Raw genomic sequence first — 21,235 nt, 5'->3', positions numbered from 1 at the left:
ATGTTTATCACTAGGCTACAGATTGGCGGCATCACGCCCGGGCAGTCAGTCAGCTGTTGCTCCCTACACAACATGGCCCCGCAGCCCCCGGCAGCACACAAACCGCCACACCTAAACACTCAATTTCTCGCATAATAAAGCAAAAACGAGCATATGTGTATAGAGTAATTTTCACTTAGAATTACCTGATATATCATCTCTCAAAGTATTTACCATAACTCGTGGGACACCCTGGTTGTGCAAACACCCCAGGTTAACTCTATTTACATGGGGAAAAATACCATTACAATTGTAGTACATTTCGGGCCATTACAATGGAAACAAAAAATACATAAATAATACCTCATTACACACACACACACACACACACACACACACACACACACACACACACACTATGAATATGAGTATATGTTTGAGTCTGTGAGTGTGTGTGTGTGTATTTACCTAGTTGTAATTTTACAGGCCTGGGCTTACGCTGGTGTGGTCCCGTCTCCGTATCTATAATTATCCAACTTTCCCCTGCACACTCTTCACCGATACTATTTCTTCACTTAGTCTGTTCCAAACCTCTATATTTCTTTGTGGGAAGCTATATTTCTTCATGTCTCTTGAGCATCTTCCCTTCCTCAACTTTTTACTATGTCCTCTAGTATTCCTGCTGGAAGGTTCCTCTCTTAGTGGCAATTTCTCGTTATCTACTTCTTCCATTTTACTCAATAGCCTATATATTTGTATTAGGTCTCCTCTTTGTTCTATGTTGGGAAGTCCATTTCCTTTAGTCTCTTTTCATATTTCAGTCCCTCCAGTTCTGGAACCATTTTGTGTGTGTGTGTGTGTGTGTGTGTGTGTGTGTGTGTGTGTGTGTGTGTGTGTGTGTGTGTGTGTGTGTGTATGAGATTAATTTGTTCCTGAATTTAGTTCCCAAAGCAAAAGATCATAAACCCAAACAAATTTCCCCATTTCAATTAATGTTGTTTCCATTAATGTGTCCCCAAAACTATCCCCCAAGTGAGCACCCTAATCCTTCACAATGGTGCCAGGGGTGTGCTCAAGCTGTTTCTTTACAAGATATTTGCCAAAAGCGCTGCCTGGCTCAAGGTCCCCCATAGTAAGCTTGCTGCTATCAGTAGACTCTTAATGCAAACTCTTTTCAAAGTCAAACAAAGGAGATAATTGGGTTTGTAATGAGTCTTTTTTTCACATTGACTGTACAGAGGCAGCCCTGGCAGAATGGTCATAAAACTCCCCCTGGAAATGGCCAAGCTCCCCAAGGCTCAGTCATGGGAAGGCAACATAAGCATTCACCACACCATGCTGTGAACCTGTTACAAATATGTGGCTCATAGTGTTGGTTCCTGCCAGTCATCCTATATGACCCGTGCCTAGCCCGTCTGGGTTTAACAGCCACTCGTACTTATGGTTCAGTGTTTATAGCTGCGCCATTTTTATCACATGATTTTTATCTGGATCTGGATCTGGATAATAATACGCAGGGCACCTGTATGGTGCATAACACGCATATATGTTGACTGTTTGGGGGGACGGGGGAGCCGAGTGTGCAGGTGAGGGAAGTGAATCAAGTGTAATTGTTCGTGTTGGTGTTTTGTGGTGACAAGTGAGTGTGTATTTGTTTTTTTGAATGAGTCTATTGTATCGCAGTCTAAAATCTGTTGAGGGAGGCTGTTCCAGTGGTGTATGGTGCGTGAAAAGTATGAGTGCTTGTATGCGTCAGTGTTGGTGTGATATGTTTGGTATTTATGGATGTGTGTGTTACGAGTACGTTGACTGTTTGCCTTGTGTAGGTATGTTTGTGGGTCAATGTCAATGTGAGTGTTTGTGATCTTGTACATAAGTGTAAGTCTGTGTGCTTGTCTGTGTATGTGAAGAGCGTCCATGTTTATCTGTTGTTTGATCCATGATTTTTATATGAAGAAGCATTCCACAGTAAGTAGCAGGGGCTGGCCCAGCACTTTCTCGCTCAAGGGAGGCACTAAGGAGCTGCCCATTTTCAATTTTTGGTTTATTTATGCCGGACCAACAAGACACCACAGGCTCAACCCCTTTACTACGGCCGGGCCAAAACGGCGCCATATCCGGGCTGGCCACGCGCACCAAATTTCAAATGTCACTTCTGTTTATAACAAGTTTTCAGCCATAAAGTCAACATAATCATCATATATTATTTATAAAAACATGCAGAATTAAATGGTGCACATAAAGAAATATAGATTATTTGATCATTTTGAGATGTATGCATACAGAGAAATTTGTGTTATTCGTAGATGACGTGTGTGTGTTGAATTGTATTTCCTTATAATAGTTATGATAAAGAAACAGATTTGTGGAGGAGAGGGAAGGGAAGGACACAGACGTGATTATGGAAAATATACCACTGACTACCCGACAATACACCGTGTGTGTGTGTGTGTGTGTGTGTGTGTGTGTGTGTGTGTGTGTGTGTGTGTGTGTGTGTGTGTGTGTGTGTGTTAACCTATTTGTGAAATCCAGGAAAAGAGCTGTACTAGGCCCGTGCTGTCCCGTCTCCATAACGCTTATCATCCAGTTTGGCTTTCAGTTCATGAATCGTTTTTGCACACACAGTCTCCTCGTCAAGTCCATTCCATGTTGTTATGTATGGAAAACTGTATTTCTTGATGTCTCTCCTACAGTCCCTCTTCTTCAATTTCTTACCATTGTCTCTTGTCACACTTCTGTCACATTCCACTAGGTCTTCCCTGTCCAATTTCTCCAATCCCTCCTGTATCCTGTATTAGGTCCCCTCTCTCTCTCTCTCTCTCCAGTGCTGTCAGTCCCAATTTCTCCAGTCTTTCTTCATAAGTATGTTCTCTCAGAGTTCCCGGTAATTTAGTTGCTGCTCTTTGTATTCTTTCCAACTTTATAATTTCTTTCTTCAGTCTAGGTGCCCACACTAATGCTGCATATTGGACGTATCATCCACGTCTCTTTAATTCTCTCTGTCTCTGTCTCTTTAATTCTCTCTGTCTCTGTCTCTTTAATTCTCTCTGTCTCCATCTCTTTAATTCTCTCTGTCTCTTTCATTCTCTGTGTCTCTGTCTCTTTCATTCCCTGTCTCTCTGTGCCTCTTTAATTCTCTGTCTCTCTCTGTCTCATTAATTCTCTGTCTCTGTCTCTTTAATTCTCTGTCTCTCTTATTCTCTCTCTTATTCTCTCTCTCTCTCTCTCTCTCTCTCTCTCTCTCTCTCTCTCTCTCTCTCTCTCTCTCTCTCTCTCTCTCTCTCTCTCTCTCTCTCTCTCTCTCTCTCTCTCTCTCTCTCTCTCTCTCTCTCTCTCTCTCTCTCTCTCTCTCTCTCTCTCTCTCTCTCTCTCTCTCAATATCTATCTATTTATGTATTTTTACCCTGAAAAGAATTTACCACAAAAAATAAATTATCAACTTTATTAATCTCCTTACTTTACTTATAGAGACAAGAGAAGGAAGAGGAAGAAAAAGAAGATGATGAAGAGGAAGAGGAGGATGACTTTGAAGACCAGCAGACAGGCAGACAGACAGACAGACATTGGTGAGTGTTGAATCATTTTCCTTCCATAAAACTCTCCTTCCTTCCTTCCTTCATTCATTCCTTCTTGTCTCTTGGATAGATTAGGATAAAAAGCCAGGTTATTTAAACCCTTCAGCAGTTTACATATTTGAGGTTTTCATAGGAGCTTTGAGAGGCATTTCCAGGGCTAGTTTAATGACCCTGGTGGTAGTGTGACCCTTCCTCTGTACCAAAAATTTAAAGGAACTCATTTGTCAAGACTTTCATTGGAGTTTGGGGCATTTCCAGGGGTAGTTTTATGACTGGAGGTAGTGTGACCCTTCCTCTGTACCATGAACCTAAAGAAACACACATTTGTCTAGACTTTCATAGGAGTTTGGGGCATTTCCAGGGCTAGTTTAATGACCCTGGTGGTAGTGTGACCCTTCCTCTGCACCAAGAACTTAAAGAAACACAGATTTGTCTGAGGCTGTGCACGGGTGTGCCCAGTTCATCCCAAACCGACGACTTCACACACTTCACTCCCACCCCGTTTCCTGACCCCAACATTCATTTTTGAGAAAAATGGAGACCACCATCATCTTCCTGAGAAAATTCTGCATCACACTAGCATAAAATTGTAACAATAATATGTAAATACACATACGAAAATCAAAATTAAATGAATAGGGAGTACACATTTTCTTGCATTTATTTCTCTTCAACTCCTTCGTACTCAGCTGGTTTTCGTCACATCGCTTCTATAAGCCCAGATCCTAAATCTGCATACTTTTCTGCTTCTGATGGTGTAGGGCACATCACGAGGTAAAAAATACATTGGCTCAAAATCGCCTCCGAACATGAGCCGCGGCAGTGTCTAAGCACTTACCACGCCTGTGGTAACTCAGTTACGGGTGCTTGGAGCCGCAGTAACTTTTGGCCTTACCACAGCTCCGGTAAATGGTTGATGAATGCCGATTTACCGGGTGGGCGGAGATACCGCGAGACTTACCAGACAGAGGTCCGGTAAATGGTTTGATGAATCCCGCCCCTAAGCTACAATGGGTGTGTGCCATGACTGACCTAAATTGTACACTGCCATATTACATTATTATAAGTCCACAGTATACCCATCACAGCAACACTGTACCCAGCGTTGCCATGTACTCAGATCATTGCATATATTGTTTCAAGACCCTAAAACTATTGTACAAGCACCAATAATGCCCTAAAATTAAAGTTAATGTTATTAGTGTCAAGTATTGATGCTTTTGTGTCAATACTTATGAGTAAAAAATTAAAAAAATGCGATATATGTTCACGGTGGTTCATGGTAAGCTGGCAACGTTGACTGTACCTCATATATCGCACTTGACTGGGGCCGCCAAACCCTTCGGATAAGCTAAATTGCACTTGCCAAACAGTAGAGTCAATGGGGTTTACTCTAATGGGGTCCAGGCCCTCCCCAAGGTGCCCATTCCTCCCCCATTACGCTCACTCTTCCAGGCAATGGTGGGATACATACAGCGTGTTAGTTGAAGGGTTAAACAGCGTATCATTGTGCCGTGTGGGGACACGGCAGCCTCCTGGTACTGAAGGGAAGTGTGCTGTATAGGTTAGGAATTACCTTCTGAATAAAGCCTTGAATGTAATGATGCCGCACTCTGCTCATTTGAAAAGCTGTTATGAATGTTTGGGACAGGTTACTACGGTGGCTAGGTCATTACATACAAAACAGGACTAGGTTTTGGGAGACAGGTCAGGTCATTTTGTTGTAGACTTGTGATACTGGGCTGGACTGCACTGGCTACACCATCGCACGCTGAAGTTGTTGCACCCAATTTATAATGATATCTTTTTGGAGTGACGGGCTTTTTTTCATTACTGGTTCCTTTTTTTTTCTTGAACTGTTTACTGTAAAAAAAAAGTGTGTTAATGTTTACACAGTTAATTGACACCGAACTTGATTTGCAGACACTACCAAACGAAGAAGAGGAGGAGGAGGAGGAAGAAGAAGACGAGGAACACAGGAGGAGCCCATTGGTGAGTGTTAATTTATTTTTTCTAAAATGGTTAACGAGCTCTCCTTCCTTCCTTCCTTCATTCATTCATTCATTCCTTCTTGTCTCTTGGATAGATTAGGATAAAAAGCCAGATTATTGAAACCCTTCAGCAGTTTACATATTTGAGGTTTTCATAGGAGCTTTGAGATGCATTTCAGGGCTAATTTAATGACCCTGGTGGTAGTGTGACCCTTCCTCTGTACCAAGAATTTAAAGGAACTCATTTGTCAAGACTTTCATTGGAGTTTGGGGCATTTCCAGGGCTAGTTTTATGACTCTGGAGGTAGTGTGACCCTTCCTCTGTACCATGAACCTAAAGAAACACACATTTGTCTAGACTTTCATAGGAGTTTGGGGAATTTCCAGGGCTAGTTTAATGACCCTGGTGGTAGTGTGACCCTTCCTCTGTAACAAGAACTTAAAGAAACACAGATTTGTCTAGACTTTGAGTTCGTATGGGGTGGTACGCTGGTGCCTCCAATGGACTCGCCATAACGCTCATTTTGCCATTTTCCACCGACGAGAGAGCCCGGGTTCAATTCCCGGGCGGAGTGGAAAATTTTGAGCGGCTTTTCCGATACCCTACGCCCCTGTCCACCCAGCAGTGAGTGGTTACCAGGTATTAATCGGGGGTTGTGTCCCGTCTCCTGGGGTCTGTTCCCTTCTATAATTCCTTCCCCTTCTGTCTCTCTCCGGCAAGTGACCTCAGATGTTGCGCCGACTACATCAAACTTTTTCCAAACTCCCCCCTGTGCTAAGTCCTGTGATGTTTTCATATGTAGCTGTTGGCATATTCAATGAGTAAGTATATTTCTATTACACCAAGCAGGTGACGTCACTTATTCTGACTCGTGAGCTTTCATATTTGTCTGTTTATGTAATATATTTCATGGAGGCAAAGATTAAATTATTGTTTTCAGTTTTACTAGTGAGAGATTTTGTGAGAGCTTATACACCAGAATTTCACTTAACATTGCTCCAATCTCTCCTCCCCAATTCCCTCCACCCCTCCAATCTTTTCTCCTTTCCTCCAATCTCTCCTTTCTAACTCCCTCCAATCTTTCCTCCTTTCCTCCAATCTCCTTCCTAACTCCCTCCACCCCTCCAATCTCTTCTCCCCAATTCCCTCCAATCTCTCCTTCCTAACTCCCTCCAATCTTTCCTCCTTCCCTCCAATCTTTCCTTCTTCCCTCCAATCATTTCTCCTTTCCTCCAATCTCTCCTTCCTAACTCCCTCCAATCTTTCCTCCTTCCCTCCAATCTTTCCTTCTTCCCTCCAATCTTTTCTCCTTTCCTCCAATCTTTCCTTCCTATCTCCCTCCACCCCTCCAATCTTTCCTCCACCCCTCCAATCTTTTCTCCTTCCCTCCAATCTTTTCTCCTTTACTCCAATCTCTCCTTTCTAACTCCCTCTACCCCTCCAATCTTTCCTTCCCTCCAATCTTTTCTCCTTCCCTCCAATCTTTTCTCCTTTCCTCCAATCTCTCCTTCCTAACTCCCTCACTCTCTGTTTGGACACCGTGGCGATCGAACGTGGCGATTGACCTCCTTTAATCCTGACAGAAATTACACATCTTTAAGTCCATGTTGGCTGCGCCAGCGTGACTACTGTACTATGACGTCCTGATGACACACAACACATGTACACTGTTGTGATTTCCAGTGCTGCAAGTTTGTGACAGAACTGTTATATGTGCTGACCTAGTGATATTCAGGCAACTGTTGTTAAGTGATACTACCATGCCTGACACTCGCAGTGCCTCTGCTGCGTCAAAGAATCCTAATCAGCGCTCCAGTGACCAACAGCAGTTGCCACTAAATCTACAACTACAACAATCAAGCACCAGCAGTGACGACCATGATCCTGAGAATCGGAGGTGAACCAGCTACTCGACTCCCTATCCGAAGAATCAAAACCCTAGTGAAAATGATTACTCCTGTGATCTCAAAGAAAATGAAACTCGAAACTGAATTACTGAAGGAAGAACTCATAAAGAAAGACTCGCAAATAACAAAGCTAAGTGGAGAAATAGTTGGGTTAAAGAAAAGTGCAAGAACTAGAAACAAGCAAAGATGGTGTCGACCAATATGAGCGTCGTGACACCATCATTGTGAGCGGTCCATCATTGCCTGACGAAACACCACACGAAAACCTCTACCGTCATCACGAACGCATTCAAGGACAACCTGAGATTAAACATCAGTGTATCGGACATTAATATTGCACACAGGATTGGACCAGCAAACTCCCAACGCAAACGACCGATCATAGTGAAACTCTGCAGCAGAACCCTGAAGCACGACCTGGTTGGGGCTTGTATCCAAATGAAGCCTCAACTGTACATCAAGGAGAGCCTGACACCCAAACGACTCCTTCTCTTCAAGTAGGTGTTAAACATCCGACGAGCTCACAGAAACAAATTCCAGCAATGCCACACCAAGGATGGAAAAATAATTGTCAGGCTCAGGAACTCTACCATCAAGCATGAAATAATTGATCAGCAGACACTGATCACCCTCCTGGATGAGTACCCTGACATGAAGGACACCTGTCTTGAGTCACTCTAGTTTTGCTTCAGTCTCCTCACCATAATGCCATATGGCACATTCCAGTAGTTTACAGTAATCATTTTATCCACCTTTAAGCTCCAATATGACACTCATACTTTATTACTAACATTAGATTACGTAGTAATGTTACTATTAATGTCATCATTAATATTCATTATTACATATTACATATTAATGTCACCATCAATATTCATACCATTATAATTATTATTATTATTATTATTATTATTATTATTATTATTATTATTATTATTATTATTATTACTATGATTATTATTATTATTACTATTGCCATTGTTAATGCTATTCATTATTTATCAGTCTTACTTTTACTACTACTACTACTACTACTACTGTCACTACTACTACTACTACTAAGTAATACTATACTAAGTACTACTACTACTTCTACTACTGCTACTACTTCTACTACTACTACTACTACTACTACTACTACTACTATTACCACTACTAGGTACTACTACTACTACTACTAAGTAATACTATACAAGTAATACTATATTATTATTATTATTTTATTATTATTATTATTATATTGTTGAATATCGTTGATACTATAACGGCTACTGCGACTATTGTTATTTTTTGCTTTATTATAATTATGATTGTCATTGTCCTTTCTACTCATTATTACTTTTCTGTAAAGTTTTTTTACTTATCTTAAGCAACATGTTCACAGTGCCACCCGGCGCGGCTAGACTTAATCTTGTATCTTACTGCTTTCTTTCCATTCTCTTCTCTGACTCCTCTTCCATTAATCTTATGTCCCATCTCTATGAGACACTCTTTTATGATGATGAACACAGACATGCCAGTGCAAATAACATAAGTATGGAGATAATCAATCAACTACACGGCCACATGGACTTTGAATCAATATCAAATTATAATGACCTTGTTACCTATAATAACCTCATTAAGACTCAACAGACATAATGCACATAAACTCGAGATCATTAACAAAAAAATCTGATAATATACAACTACTCCTCAGATCTTTACACATACAACCTGATATCTTGGCAGCCACTGAATCCTGGCTTACAGACAATAATAAACACCCACACGAATTTACAGGATACCACTCATACCATTTAACCAGAAATACGCGCAAACAGGGAGGGGTATCAATATTTGTGTCCAATCTAATACATTCTCAGGAAATCAAAGACTTGACAATAGTAAATGAAGATATAGAAATAAACACAATTAGGATAAAAACAAACTCATTAGGCTTCCTTCTATGCACGATTTACAGACCTAACAGTAAACACATTGCAGTTGATGAGTTCTCACACACACATTGCACGAACTTTTACGAGAGAAAGCAAAAAATAATGAAATAGTGCTGATTGGAGATTTTAACATTAATTTACTTGAACATACCTCTCACATCCCAACAAATAACTTTCTTACAAATATACAACTATTAAACTTCACTTCACTCATTGCTAGACCTACCACTGACAGCTCATCTCTGGGTGTGCCCTCACTGTTGGGTTACATATACATAAACTTTAACATTAAAGTAAAACAGGTATTTTGCACTTTCCCATCTCAGATCATCTCCCAATGTTCTTAAATATATCAACTCCCAAAGCAAATCAGAAACTCTATAAGAAAAAATCCAAGACATATCTAATAATAATAAAGAACTGTTTTCAATTAAACTAAACTTTATATGCTGGCAAGACTATCTATCTGTACAAGATGTTAACTTAAATTGTGCTACATTCATAAAAATATTCAAGACCTATTTGAGGAATGCTTTCCTATAAAACAAAACATATATCAGAAAAACGATTTAATAGTCCCTGGATCACACAAGCTATCTTAAAATCCATAAAAACTAAAAACAATTTGTACAAGGACTACAAAATTGGGGCCATATCTGAAGAGTATTATAACAAGTATCGAAATACACTAAACACAACGATAAGAACTGCCAAGAAATCATATTATATGAATACATTTACAAGCTTTAAAAACAATACAAAAGTAATATGGAAAGCTATTAATGATTTAAAAAACAATCACAATAGAACTTATCTAAATTACATTTCCTACAACAACAAAATATTAACAAGTCCAGATGAAATAACTGAAGCATTAATGAATACTATGTGAACCTCACCTAGATAGTAACATTCCACCATTTAATATTGACCCTATTAGCTTTCTCCCAACAGTTATCCAACATCTATGGCAGCTCCTCATATTGACCCCCAAGAGGTAATCGTTATAATAAACAACCTAAAAAACACAAAAGCCAGTATAAATGAAATTTCTGTACCTCTTATAAAAAACAACAAATACCAACTAGCCATTCCTTTATCAATTTTATTTAACCAATCTATATTTTATGGTAAACTCCACAATGTCTAAAACATGCTAATATAATTCCAATCTATAAAAAGGGCCATAAAGATCTATTAAGTAACTACAGACCAATTTCTCTGTTAAATGTATTTTCAAAAATATTCAAAAAAATAATGAAAGCTAATCTAGTAAATTTCCTAGAGAATAAGTGAGTTATAACTCCATATCAATACGGCTTCAGACAAGGGTTAAGTACATTTAATGCTTTAAGTAATTTAAGTGAAAAAATCTACTCTACACCAGGTTCAAAAACTTCTCTGTTAAGTATCTCGATAGATTTCAAAAGCATTTGACACTGTTCGACATGACATTTTATTGAAAAATTATATCATTACGGCATTAGAGGAATCATTCATGACTGGTTCAAAGACTACTTGATAAACAGAACTCAATCCACTAAATTGCTCGGCCACTCCTCCACACCACGGCTTATTAAATATGGAATACCACAGGGAAGTGTTCTAGGTCCAATTCTATTTTCATTTTGCATTAATGACCTACCACATATATTAAAAAACTGTAAGACTATATTATTTGCCGATGACTCCACTCCATATATAACTAGTACAGACCCAACTGCCATGGTACATAAAGCCAATATGGAAATGGATATCTTCTATAAATGGTGTGTGAGCAATAGATTAACAGTAAATCAAAATAAAACTTATTATATGCTATGCACCAACAAACATACACAATCTCTACCTCCATTATTTTACAATTTCAGTATAATAAAAAGAATAACCCAGCATACACTATTAGGGATCACTTTTGATGACTCACTAACATTCAAACCTCATATATCAAATATGTGCCTTAAACTATCTAGAATAGTTGCCCTTCTCTATAAAATTAAAGATCACATGCCTCGTCATGTTTTGAAAATCATATATGATGTTCATGTCTTACCCATTCAAAGTTATTGCATACCCATTTGGTGTAGCACTTACCCAACCCATCTGTTACCCCTTTTCCGATTACAAAAGAAAATAATAAGAATTATTACAAACAGCGAATATTAGGCACACTCTCTACCACTCTTTACGGAAACAAATACTTTAACACTTTTCAATTTAAATAAACTTCATATGGGTATTTATATGTATAAAACAAAAAGTGAACATACTATGTGACTGCAACCCCACCATAACTATCACACTCGTACCAGCCACAATCTGAATGTACCTCCACACGCCCTGTCCCTATATCAACAATCCCTGTCATGCAATGGCCCCAAACTATGGAACTCAATACCTCAACACATAAAACTCCTTCCAAACCTAAATTCCTTTAAAAATCATCTCAAAAAATATATACTATCCGTACTATAAAAGCTGCATATATCTCTTATTCAATGTCATTATTATTATTATTATTATTATTATTATTATTATTATTATTATTATTATTATTATCATCACTATCACTACTTTTACTATTATTATTACTATTACTATTATCTTCAACTGTTGTGTACCATTATTATTATCATTATTATTATGTCATTATATTATATTGTTAGATTATTATTTTGAATACTTCGTCTAATGTTACTTGGGCCAGAAATTTAGTAGACTATACATGTCCAGAAAACAATAAAATTTAGAAATACATACCAATTGTTGCCCCAAAAGCTCTAGCTTCCTATGGGCTACTTGCACAACTAATCTATGTTATATCAACCAATGTATATACAAATTGCAAGTATAATAAAATGTTTCAATGTTTCCACCCCTCCAATCTTTCCTTCCCTCCAATCTTTTCTCCTTTCCTCCAATCTCTCCTTCCCAACTCCCTCCAATCTTTCTTCCTTCCCTCTAATCTTTCCTCCACTCTCTGTTCCCAGGAGGAGTGTTATCAAGGTCTCATTAAAGGTGCTAGATAATGGTACAATAGATAAATATAGGTAACAGTGTCTCCTAGCTACTATATAATCTATATTTGGTAAAATTGTACACTGGTTTTTAATATGTATGTATATTTCAACTATGTGTAAATCTATGTGTTTATTTTTGTATATGTATCTTATCTATTATCTATCTGTCATCCAATATACTTTGAAAGAGTCTAAATCATCAAGGAGTAATAGTTGATGTGAGGGTCAGGTCATATTAATTGCCCTCCTGGAACACACATTTAACAAGGCGTTCGTTGGAGTTTGAGGTCATTCCAGGGGTACTAGCTTCATGACCCAGGTGGTGCTTTAATAACCCTTCCTATGTACCATGAACCTAAAAGAAACACTCAATAGAACCTAATTATTCTCCTTTTTGGCCTTTGGAAGTAGTTGATGTGAGGGTCAGGTCATAGTCTTATTAATTGCCCTCCTGGAACACACATTTAACAAGGCGTTCGTTGGAGTTTGAGGTCGTTCCAGGGGTACTAGCTTCATGACCCAGGTGGTGCTTTAATAACCCTTCCTATGTACCATGAACCTAAAAGAAACACTCAATAGAGTCTAATTAGTCTCCTTTTTGTCCTTTGGAAATAGTAGATGTGAAAGTCAGAAGTGTCTGATGGTCACATTCTTAAATATAGCCAAGACAAGACAGCTTTCCTAGGAGTCGCAGGCATTCCCAGGGGTTGGCCCAGGTGGTGGTTTAACCCTTCCTCTGTACCATGAACCTAAGAAAACACTCATTAGAAACCGACTGACCACCTTTTCGGCCTTTAAAATTGGTTAACTTGAGGGGCTCAGAATGCCGCCCTAGGCCCGGATTCATCAATCTTACCAACCACGCCTTTGGTATCTCTCACATTTACCGGAGCGCTACCAGAGCTGCGGCATCTTTCAAACACGGCATTCATCAACAGTATGGTAACGCTCCGGTAACTCGCACCCTAGCAACAATTGGTTGGGCTGGATAGCCAATCACGTGCGACCTTTGATGCTGTATTTCAGCTTTCACGTGTCGTTTGTTTACTAATACACAGACTTCAAAATCAAGTATTGTACAGGCGTAAATACTGCCTTAAGGGGCTACCCAACAACTGGACAATAATATTCATTAAAAAAAAAAGTTTGCAGTACTTTTTCTTCAAACTTTCAGGGTCTGTTTAAAATCTAGGTGCCGAGATTGGGTCAAAATTTGAACATGCTAGTGCATAGCGTTATGATGTTATGAATGTATGACGTCATACGTTAATCCAAATTATGAAATTTGTCCTAGAGACTTCAGATTTTGTATGGTGTTACTTAAATAACATAGTAACAGCCCCACAATTTGTTTTTTGTCATAACTGTCAATACGCGTCTAGAAATAGCTGTCGAAATTTGGTATAAGTTATGACGTCACTTTTTCCCATCATTAAATTCCCCCGAGGCTAAACTTCTCACTATTCCCAAAAAATAGAATTGTGGCGATGTAGACAATCCCTTCATGTATATCTATGAGCATTTTCAAGGAGCTGCAAATGTTTTTCTATTTAGCATTTTCTTTTAAACTTGTAAATTTGATGTTTTGAGATAAACGCGTTTAAAGATTTAGTTATCACATATCTATGACAAATATAGCGCGATTTGATTTATTTTCACACACAAAAGTCCCTCACATATACTGAATAAAATAACAATGAATCACCGTACAATATCAATATTTAATGTAGTTACAAGAACGAAATTTGTCCAGAACTTACCCACGAATCCTGTCGTATTTATTTTTGGTGTCTCATTGTTGTCTTCTTGTGCTTTTATCGGTAAAATACCTCACTGCTGGGGTGTTTCCACAGTGCCAAATCACTGCAGAGGGGTTTATTTTTACCAGCATACATTTTTTTCCCACAACTGCAATATGCAAAACTCTTCACCCATTGTAGAAGGCTTTCCTCATCTACAATCACATATTTTGTATCGATATTGTCACTCTTCTTCTCTTCTTCTAGTGCAGGAACATTACTCAGTTTGAAGCCTGACCTGGTAACGTGTTGTGGTGGTGGTGGTGTCCCAGGCGGTGATGAGTCACGGCGTCCTGCCCGCGGCGGTGGTGGTGGTGTTCCGAGCCTCGCGCCAGTCTCCTGTTCCTCTTGATTTTTGTCTCTTCGTTTCTTCCTTCTAGCCTCACGTAGCTTCTTGAATCTTTCTCTTGTTCGAGGAGCCATAGCTGTGTCCCCAATAATATGTTGACAACAAGACAACATAAGAGGGGTGAACGATCCGTAAAGAAGGCGAGTGTTGTGGCGATGGAGCGTGACACAATGCACTCATCAGTGTTTACGGGGTAACTGATTGGCCGTGACCGCCTGGATCTGCTCGAAAACACACTTCGACGTACGTCGGGCAACTCTGTAAACCTCCTGGCAGCAAGTGGAGCGCATGAGGGCGGAAAACAAGGAAGAAAAGAAGCGAAAACTAACCATAAACGGCGGGTGTATAGAGTTTAAAGTCCCGCGGTGCTTTAAAATGCATACGCCCGCCGCCCCTTTAAATGGTATTTAAAACATTTTTGAGGAAAAATCTTTACATCACTGTTTTCTTATATATTTTTACTATTCAAATCAGCAAAAAAAAAAAAATTGGGTTGGTGGTCCATTTTTTGGCCTCCCAGTTGTTGGGTAGCCCCTTAAAACAAATAATTAGCGTGGTGATCCCTCAATTAGATGTGGCGTTTTTTACGAATGAATGCCGTTACTTGTATATTTATTCTTGAAATAAAAATATACTTGCTTATGTAGCCTAGCAATATTCTGAACATTTTTGTATGTTACCTACATAGTTTTCCATCGCCAACGCCAGCTGCGTGCCTCGCTATCACAAGATTGGGTATTATTCTAATGTTTGCCCATACTCACCCCTCGCAACCAAAACTGACTAGGGGGCCATTGTCATCATGCCTCACTGGTGCAGCCAAGCAATGGGTGTGGGCGTGGGAAGTTGTGGCTGCTGAGGTGAATGGCGTGATCAAGTGGCTTCGTGAGTAGTGTGGAGGAGGTCAGAGCAAAATTTTACGACATTAAACTCCACAGCAAGAATATTGGAGACTTGAGACGGGAGGTGACTGTCACAGGCAGAACATTATTCCCTCTGCAGTGTTTTAACAAGTAGGGAAAAGTCATGTGGGTGGACAGTTCCACAGACTTACATACTATAGAGTGCGGCCTGCAAGTGAAGCCAGCCTGAGGCTGTGCACGGGTGTGCCCAGTTCATCCCAAACCGACGACTTCACACACCTCACTCCCACCCCGTTTCCTGACCCCAACATTCATTTTTGAGAAAAATGTAGACCATCATCTTCTTGAGAAAATTCTGCATCACACTAGCATAAAATTGTAACAATAATGTGTAAATACACATACGAAAATCAAAGTTAAATGAATAGGGAGTACACATTTTCTTGCATTTATTTCTCTTCAACTCCTTCGTACTCAGCTGGTTTTCGTCACATCGCTTCTATAAGCCCAGATCCTAAATCTGCATACTTTTCTGCTTCTGATGGTGTAGGGCACGTTACGAGGTAAAAAATACATTGGCTCAAAATCGCCTCCGAACATGAGCCACGGCAGTGTCTAAGCACTTACCACGCCTGTGGTAACTCAGTTACGGGTGCTCGGAGCCGCAGTAACTTTTGGCCTTACCACAGCTCCGGTAAATGGTTGATGAATGCCGATTTACCGGGTGGGCGGAGATACCGCGAGACTTACCAGACAGAGGTCCGGTAAATGGTTTGATGAATCCCGCCCCTAAGCTACAATGGGTGTGTGCCATGACTGACCTAAATTGTGCACTGCCATATTACATTATTATAAGTCCACAGTATACCCATCACAGCAACACTGTACCCAGCGTTGCCATGTACTCAAATCATTGCATATATTGTTTCAAGACCCTAAAACTATTGTACAAGCACCAATAATGCCCTAAAATTAAAGTTAATGTTATTAGTGTCAAGTATTGATGCTTTTGTGTCAATACTTATGAGTAAAAAATAAAAAAGATGCGATATATGTTCACGGTGGTTCATGGTAAGCTGGCAACGTTGACTGTACCTCATATATCGCACTTGACTGGGGCCGCCAAACCCTTCGGATAAGCTAAATTGCACTTGCCAAACAGTAGAGTCAATGGGGTTTACTCTAATGGGGTCCAGGCCCTCCCCAAGGTGCCCATTCCTCCCCCATTACGCTCACTCTTCCAGGCAATGGTGGGATACATACAGCGTGTTAGTTGAAGGGTTAAACAGCGTATCATTGTGCCGTGTGGGGACACGGCAGCCTCCTGGTACTGAAGGGAAGTGTGCTGTATAGGTTAGGAATTACCTTCTGAATAAAGCCTTGAATGTAATGATGCCGCACTCTGCTCATTTGAAAAGCTGTTATGAATGTTTGGGACAGGTTACTACGGTGGCTAGGTCATTACATACAAAACAGGACTAGGTTTTGGGAGACAGGTCAGGTCATTTTGTTGTAGACTTGTGATACTGGGCTGGACTGCACTGGCTACACCATCGCACGCTGAAGTTGTTGCACCCAATTTATAATGATATCTTTTTGGAGTGACGGGCTTTTTTTCATTACTGGTTCCTTTTTTTCTTGAACTGTTTACTGTAAAAAAAGTGTGTTAATGTTTACACAGTTAAATGACACCGATATTGATTTGCAGACACTACCAAACGAAGAAGAGGAGGAGGAGGAGGAAGAAGAAGACGAGGAACACAGGAGGAGCCCATTGGTGAGTGTTAATTTATTTTTTTCTAAAATGGTTAACGAGCTCTCCTTCCTTCCTTCCTTCCTTCATTCATTCATTCCTTCTTGTCTCTTGGATAGATTAGGATAAAAAGCCAGATTATTGAAACCCTTCAGCAGTTTACATATTTGAGGTTTTCATAGGAGCTTTGAGAGGCATTTCCAGGGCTAATTTAATGACCCTGGTGGTAGTGTGACCCTTCCTCTGTACCAAGAATTTAAAGGAACTCATTTGTCAAGACTTTCATTGGAGTTTGGGGCATTTCCAGGGCTAGTTTTATGACTCTGGAGGTAGTGTGACCCTTCCTCTGTACCATGAACCTAAAGAAACACACATTTGTCTAGACTTTCATAGGAGTTTGGGGAATTTCCAGGGCTAGTTTAATGACCCTGGTGGTAGTGTGACCCTTCCTCTGTAACAAGAACTTAAAGAAACACAGATTTGTCTAGACTTTGAGTTCGTATGGGGTGGTACGCTGGTGCCTCCAATGGACTCGCCATAACGCTCATTTTGCCATTTTCCACCGACGAGAGAGCCCGGGTTCAATTCCCGGGCGGAGTGGAAAAATTTGAGCGGCTTTTCCGATACCCTACGCCCCTGTCCACCCAGCAGTGAGTGGTTACCAGGTATTAATCGGGGGTTGTGTCCCGTCTCCTGGGGTCTGTTCCCTTCTATAATTCCTTCCCCTTCTGTCTCTCTCCGGCAAGTGACCTCAGATGTTGCGCCGACTACATCAAACTTTTTCCAAACTCCCCCCTGTGCTAAGTCCTGTGATGTTTTCATATGTAGCTGTTGGCATATTCAATGAGTAAGTATATTTCTACTACACCAAGCAGGTGACGTCACTTATTCTGACTCGTGAGCTTTCATATTTGTCTGTTTATGTAATATATTTCATGGAGGCAAAGATTAAATTATTGTTTTCAGTTTTACTAGTGAGAGATTTTGTGAGAGCTTATACACCAGAATTTCACTTAACATTGCTCCAATCTCTCCTCCCCAATTCCCTCCACCCCTCCAATCTTTTCTCCTTTCCTCCAATCTCTCCTTTCTAACTCCCTCCAATCTTTCCTCCTTTCCTCCAATCTCCTTCCTAACTCCCTCCACCCCTCCAATCTCTTCTCCCCAATTCCCTCCAATCTCTCCTTCCTAACTCCCTCCAATCTTTCCTCCTTCCCTCCAATCTTTCCTTCTTCCCTCCAATCTTTTCTCCTTTCCTCCAATCTCTCCTTCCTAACTCCCTCCAATCTTTCCTCCTTCCCTCCAATCTTTCCTCCTTCCCTCCAATCTTTCCTTCTTCCCTCCAATCTTTTCTCCTTTCCTCCAATCTTTCCTTCCTATCTCCCTCCACCCCTCCAATCTTTCCTCCACCCCTCCAATCTTTTCTCCTTCCCTCCAATCTTTTCTCCTTTACTCCAATCTCTCCTTTCTAACTCCCTCTACCCCTCCAATCTTTCCTTCCCTCCAATCTTTTCTCCTTCCCTCCAATCTTTTCTCCTTTCCTCCAATCTCTCCTTCCTAACTCCCTCACTCTCTGTTTGGACACCGTGGCGATCGAACGTGGCGATTGACCTCCTTTAATCCTGACAGAAATTACACATCTTTAAGTCCATGTTGGCTGCGCCAGCGTGACTACTGTACTATGACGTCCTGATGACACACAACACATGTACACTGTTGTGATTTCCAGTGCTGCAAGTTTGTGACAGAACTGTTATATGTGCTGACCTAGTGATATTCAGGCAACTGTTGTTAAGTGATACTACCATGCCTGACACTCGCAGTGCCTCTGCTGCGTCAAAGAATCCTAATCAGCGCTCCAGTGACCAACAGCAGTTGCCACTAAATCTACAACTACAACAATCAAGCACCAGCAGTGACGACCATGATCCTGAGAATCGGGAGGTGAACCAGCTACTCGACTCCCTATCCGAAGAATCAAAAACCCTAGTGAAAATGATTACTCCTGTGATCTCAAAGAAAATGAAACTCGAAACTGAATTACTGAAGGAAGAACTCATAAAGAAAGACTCGCAAATAACAAAGCTAAGTGGAGAAATAGTTGGGTTAAAAGAAAAAGTGCAAGAACTAGAAACAAGCAAAGATGGTGTCGACCAATATGAGCGTCGTGACACCATCATTGTGAGCGGTCCATCATTGCCTGACGAAACACCACACGAAAACCTCTACCGTCATCACGAACGCATTCAAGGACAACCTGAGATTAAACATCAGTGTATCGGACATTAATATTGCACACAGGATTGGACCAGCAAACTCCCAACGCAAACGACCGATCATAGTGAAACTCTGCAGCAGAACCCTGAAGCACGACCTGGTTGGGGCTTGTATCCAAATGAAGCCTCAACTGTACATCAAGGAGAGCCTGACACCCAAACGACTCCTTCTCTTCAAGTAGGTGTTAAACATCCGACGAGCTCACAGAAACAAATTCCAGCAATGCCACACCAAGGATGGAAAAATAATTGTCAGGCTCAGGAACTCTACCATCAAGCATGAAATAATTGATCAGCAGACACTGATCACCCTCCTGGATGAGTACCCTGACATGAAGGACACCTGTCTTGAGTCACTCTAGTTTTGCTTCAGTCTCCTCACCATAATGCCATATGGCACATTCCAGTAGTTTACAGTAATCATTTTATCCACCTTTAAGCTCCAATATGACACTCATACTTTATTACTAACATTAGATTACGTAGTAATGTTACTATTAATGTCATCATTAATATTCATTATTACATATTACATATTAATGTCACCATCAATATTCATACCATTATAATTATTATTATTATTATTATTATTATTATTATTATTATTATTATTATTATTATTACTATGATTATTATTATTAATATTGCCATTGTTAATGCTATTCACTATTTATCAGTCTTACTGTTACTACTACTACTACTACTACTACTGTCACTACTACTACTACTAAGTAATACTATACTAAGTACTACTACTACTTCTACTACTGCTACTACTTCTACTACTACTACTACTACTACTACTACTACTACTACTATTACCACTACTAGGTACTACTACTACTACTACTAAGTAATACTATACAAGTAATACTATATTATTATTATTATTTTATTATTATTATTATTATATTGTTGAATATCGTTGATACTATAACGGCTACTGCGACTATTGTTATTTTTTGCTTTATTATAATTATGATTGTCATTGTCCTTTCTACTCATTATTACTTTTCTGTAAAGTTTTTTTACTTATCTTAAGCAACATGTTCACAGTGCCACCCGGCGCGGCTAGACTTAATCTTGTATCTTACTGCTTTCTTTCCATTCTCTTCTCTGACTCCTCTTCCATTAATCTTATGTCCCATCTCTATGAGACACTCTTTTATGATGATGAACACAGACATGCCAGTGCAAATAACATAAGTATGGAGATAATCAATCAACTACACGGCCACATGGACTTTGAATCAATATCAAATTATAATGACCTTGTTACCTATAATAACCTCATTAAGACTCAACAGACATAATGCACATAAACTCGAGATCATTAACAAAAAAATCTGATAATATACAACTACTCCTCAGATCTTTACACATACAACCTGATATCTTGGCAGCCACTGAATCCTGGCTTACAGACAATAATAAACACCCACGAATTTACAGGATACCACTCATACCATTTAACCAGAAATACGCGCAAACAGGGAGGGGTATCAATATTTGTGTCCAATCTAATACATTCTCAGGAAATCAAAGACTTGACAATAGTAAATGAAGATATAGAAATAAACACAATTAGGATAAAAACAAACTCATTAGGCTTCCTTCTATGCACGATTTACAGACCTAACAGTAAACACATTGCAGTTGATGAGTTCTCACACACACATTGCACGAACTTTTACGAGAGAAAGCAAAAAATAATGAAATAGTGCTGATTGGAGATTTTAACATTAATTTACTTGAACATACCTCTCACATCCCAACAAATAA

At 39.8% G+C, this 21,235-nt stretch overlaps 1 protein-coding gene across 21 annotated transcripts in view; it reads left to right on the top strand.

The window, feature by feature from the left end:
- The window catches only part of LOC126992183 (uncharacterized), a 146,221-nt gene that overhangs the window by 100,583 nt on the left and 24,403 nt on the right, over positions 1 to 21,235 (top strand). For 16 of the 21 annotated variants that reach the window (XR_007746331.1, XR_007746327.1, XR_007746325.1 and 13 more), the window contains 3 exons: positions 3,448 to 3,545; positions 5,478 to 5,546; positions 17,133 to 17,201. Coding sequence is in view for 1 of the 21 variants with exons in the window: in XM_050850843.1 (XP_050706800.1) it covers positions 5,478 to 5,546; positions 17,133 to 17,201 (138 nt within the window). In the remaining 20 variants the exon portion in view is untranslated. The remainder of the gene's footprint in view (positions 1 to 3,447; positions 3,546 to 5,477; positions 5,547 to 17,132; positions 17,202 to 21,235) is intronic. The other 5 variants (XR_007746318.1, XR_007746319.1, XR_007746315.1 and 2 more) reach the window with 4 other exon arrangements.

This window comes from Eriocheir sinensis, unplaced genomic scaffold (assembly GCF_024679095.1).
Source record: "Eriocheir sinensis breed Jianghai 21 unplaced genomic scaffold, ASM2467909v1 Scaffold412, whole genome shotgun sequence".
NCBI classification, from domain to species: Eukaryota; Metazoa; Arthropoda; class Malacostraca; order Decapoda; family Varunidae; genus Eriocheir; species Eriocheir sinensis.
This window is presented reverse-complemented; position numbering and strand designations above follow the sequence as displayed.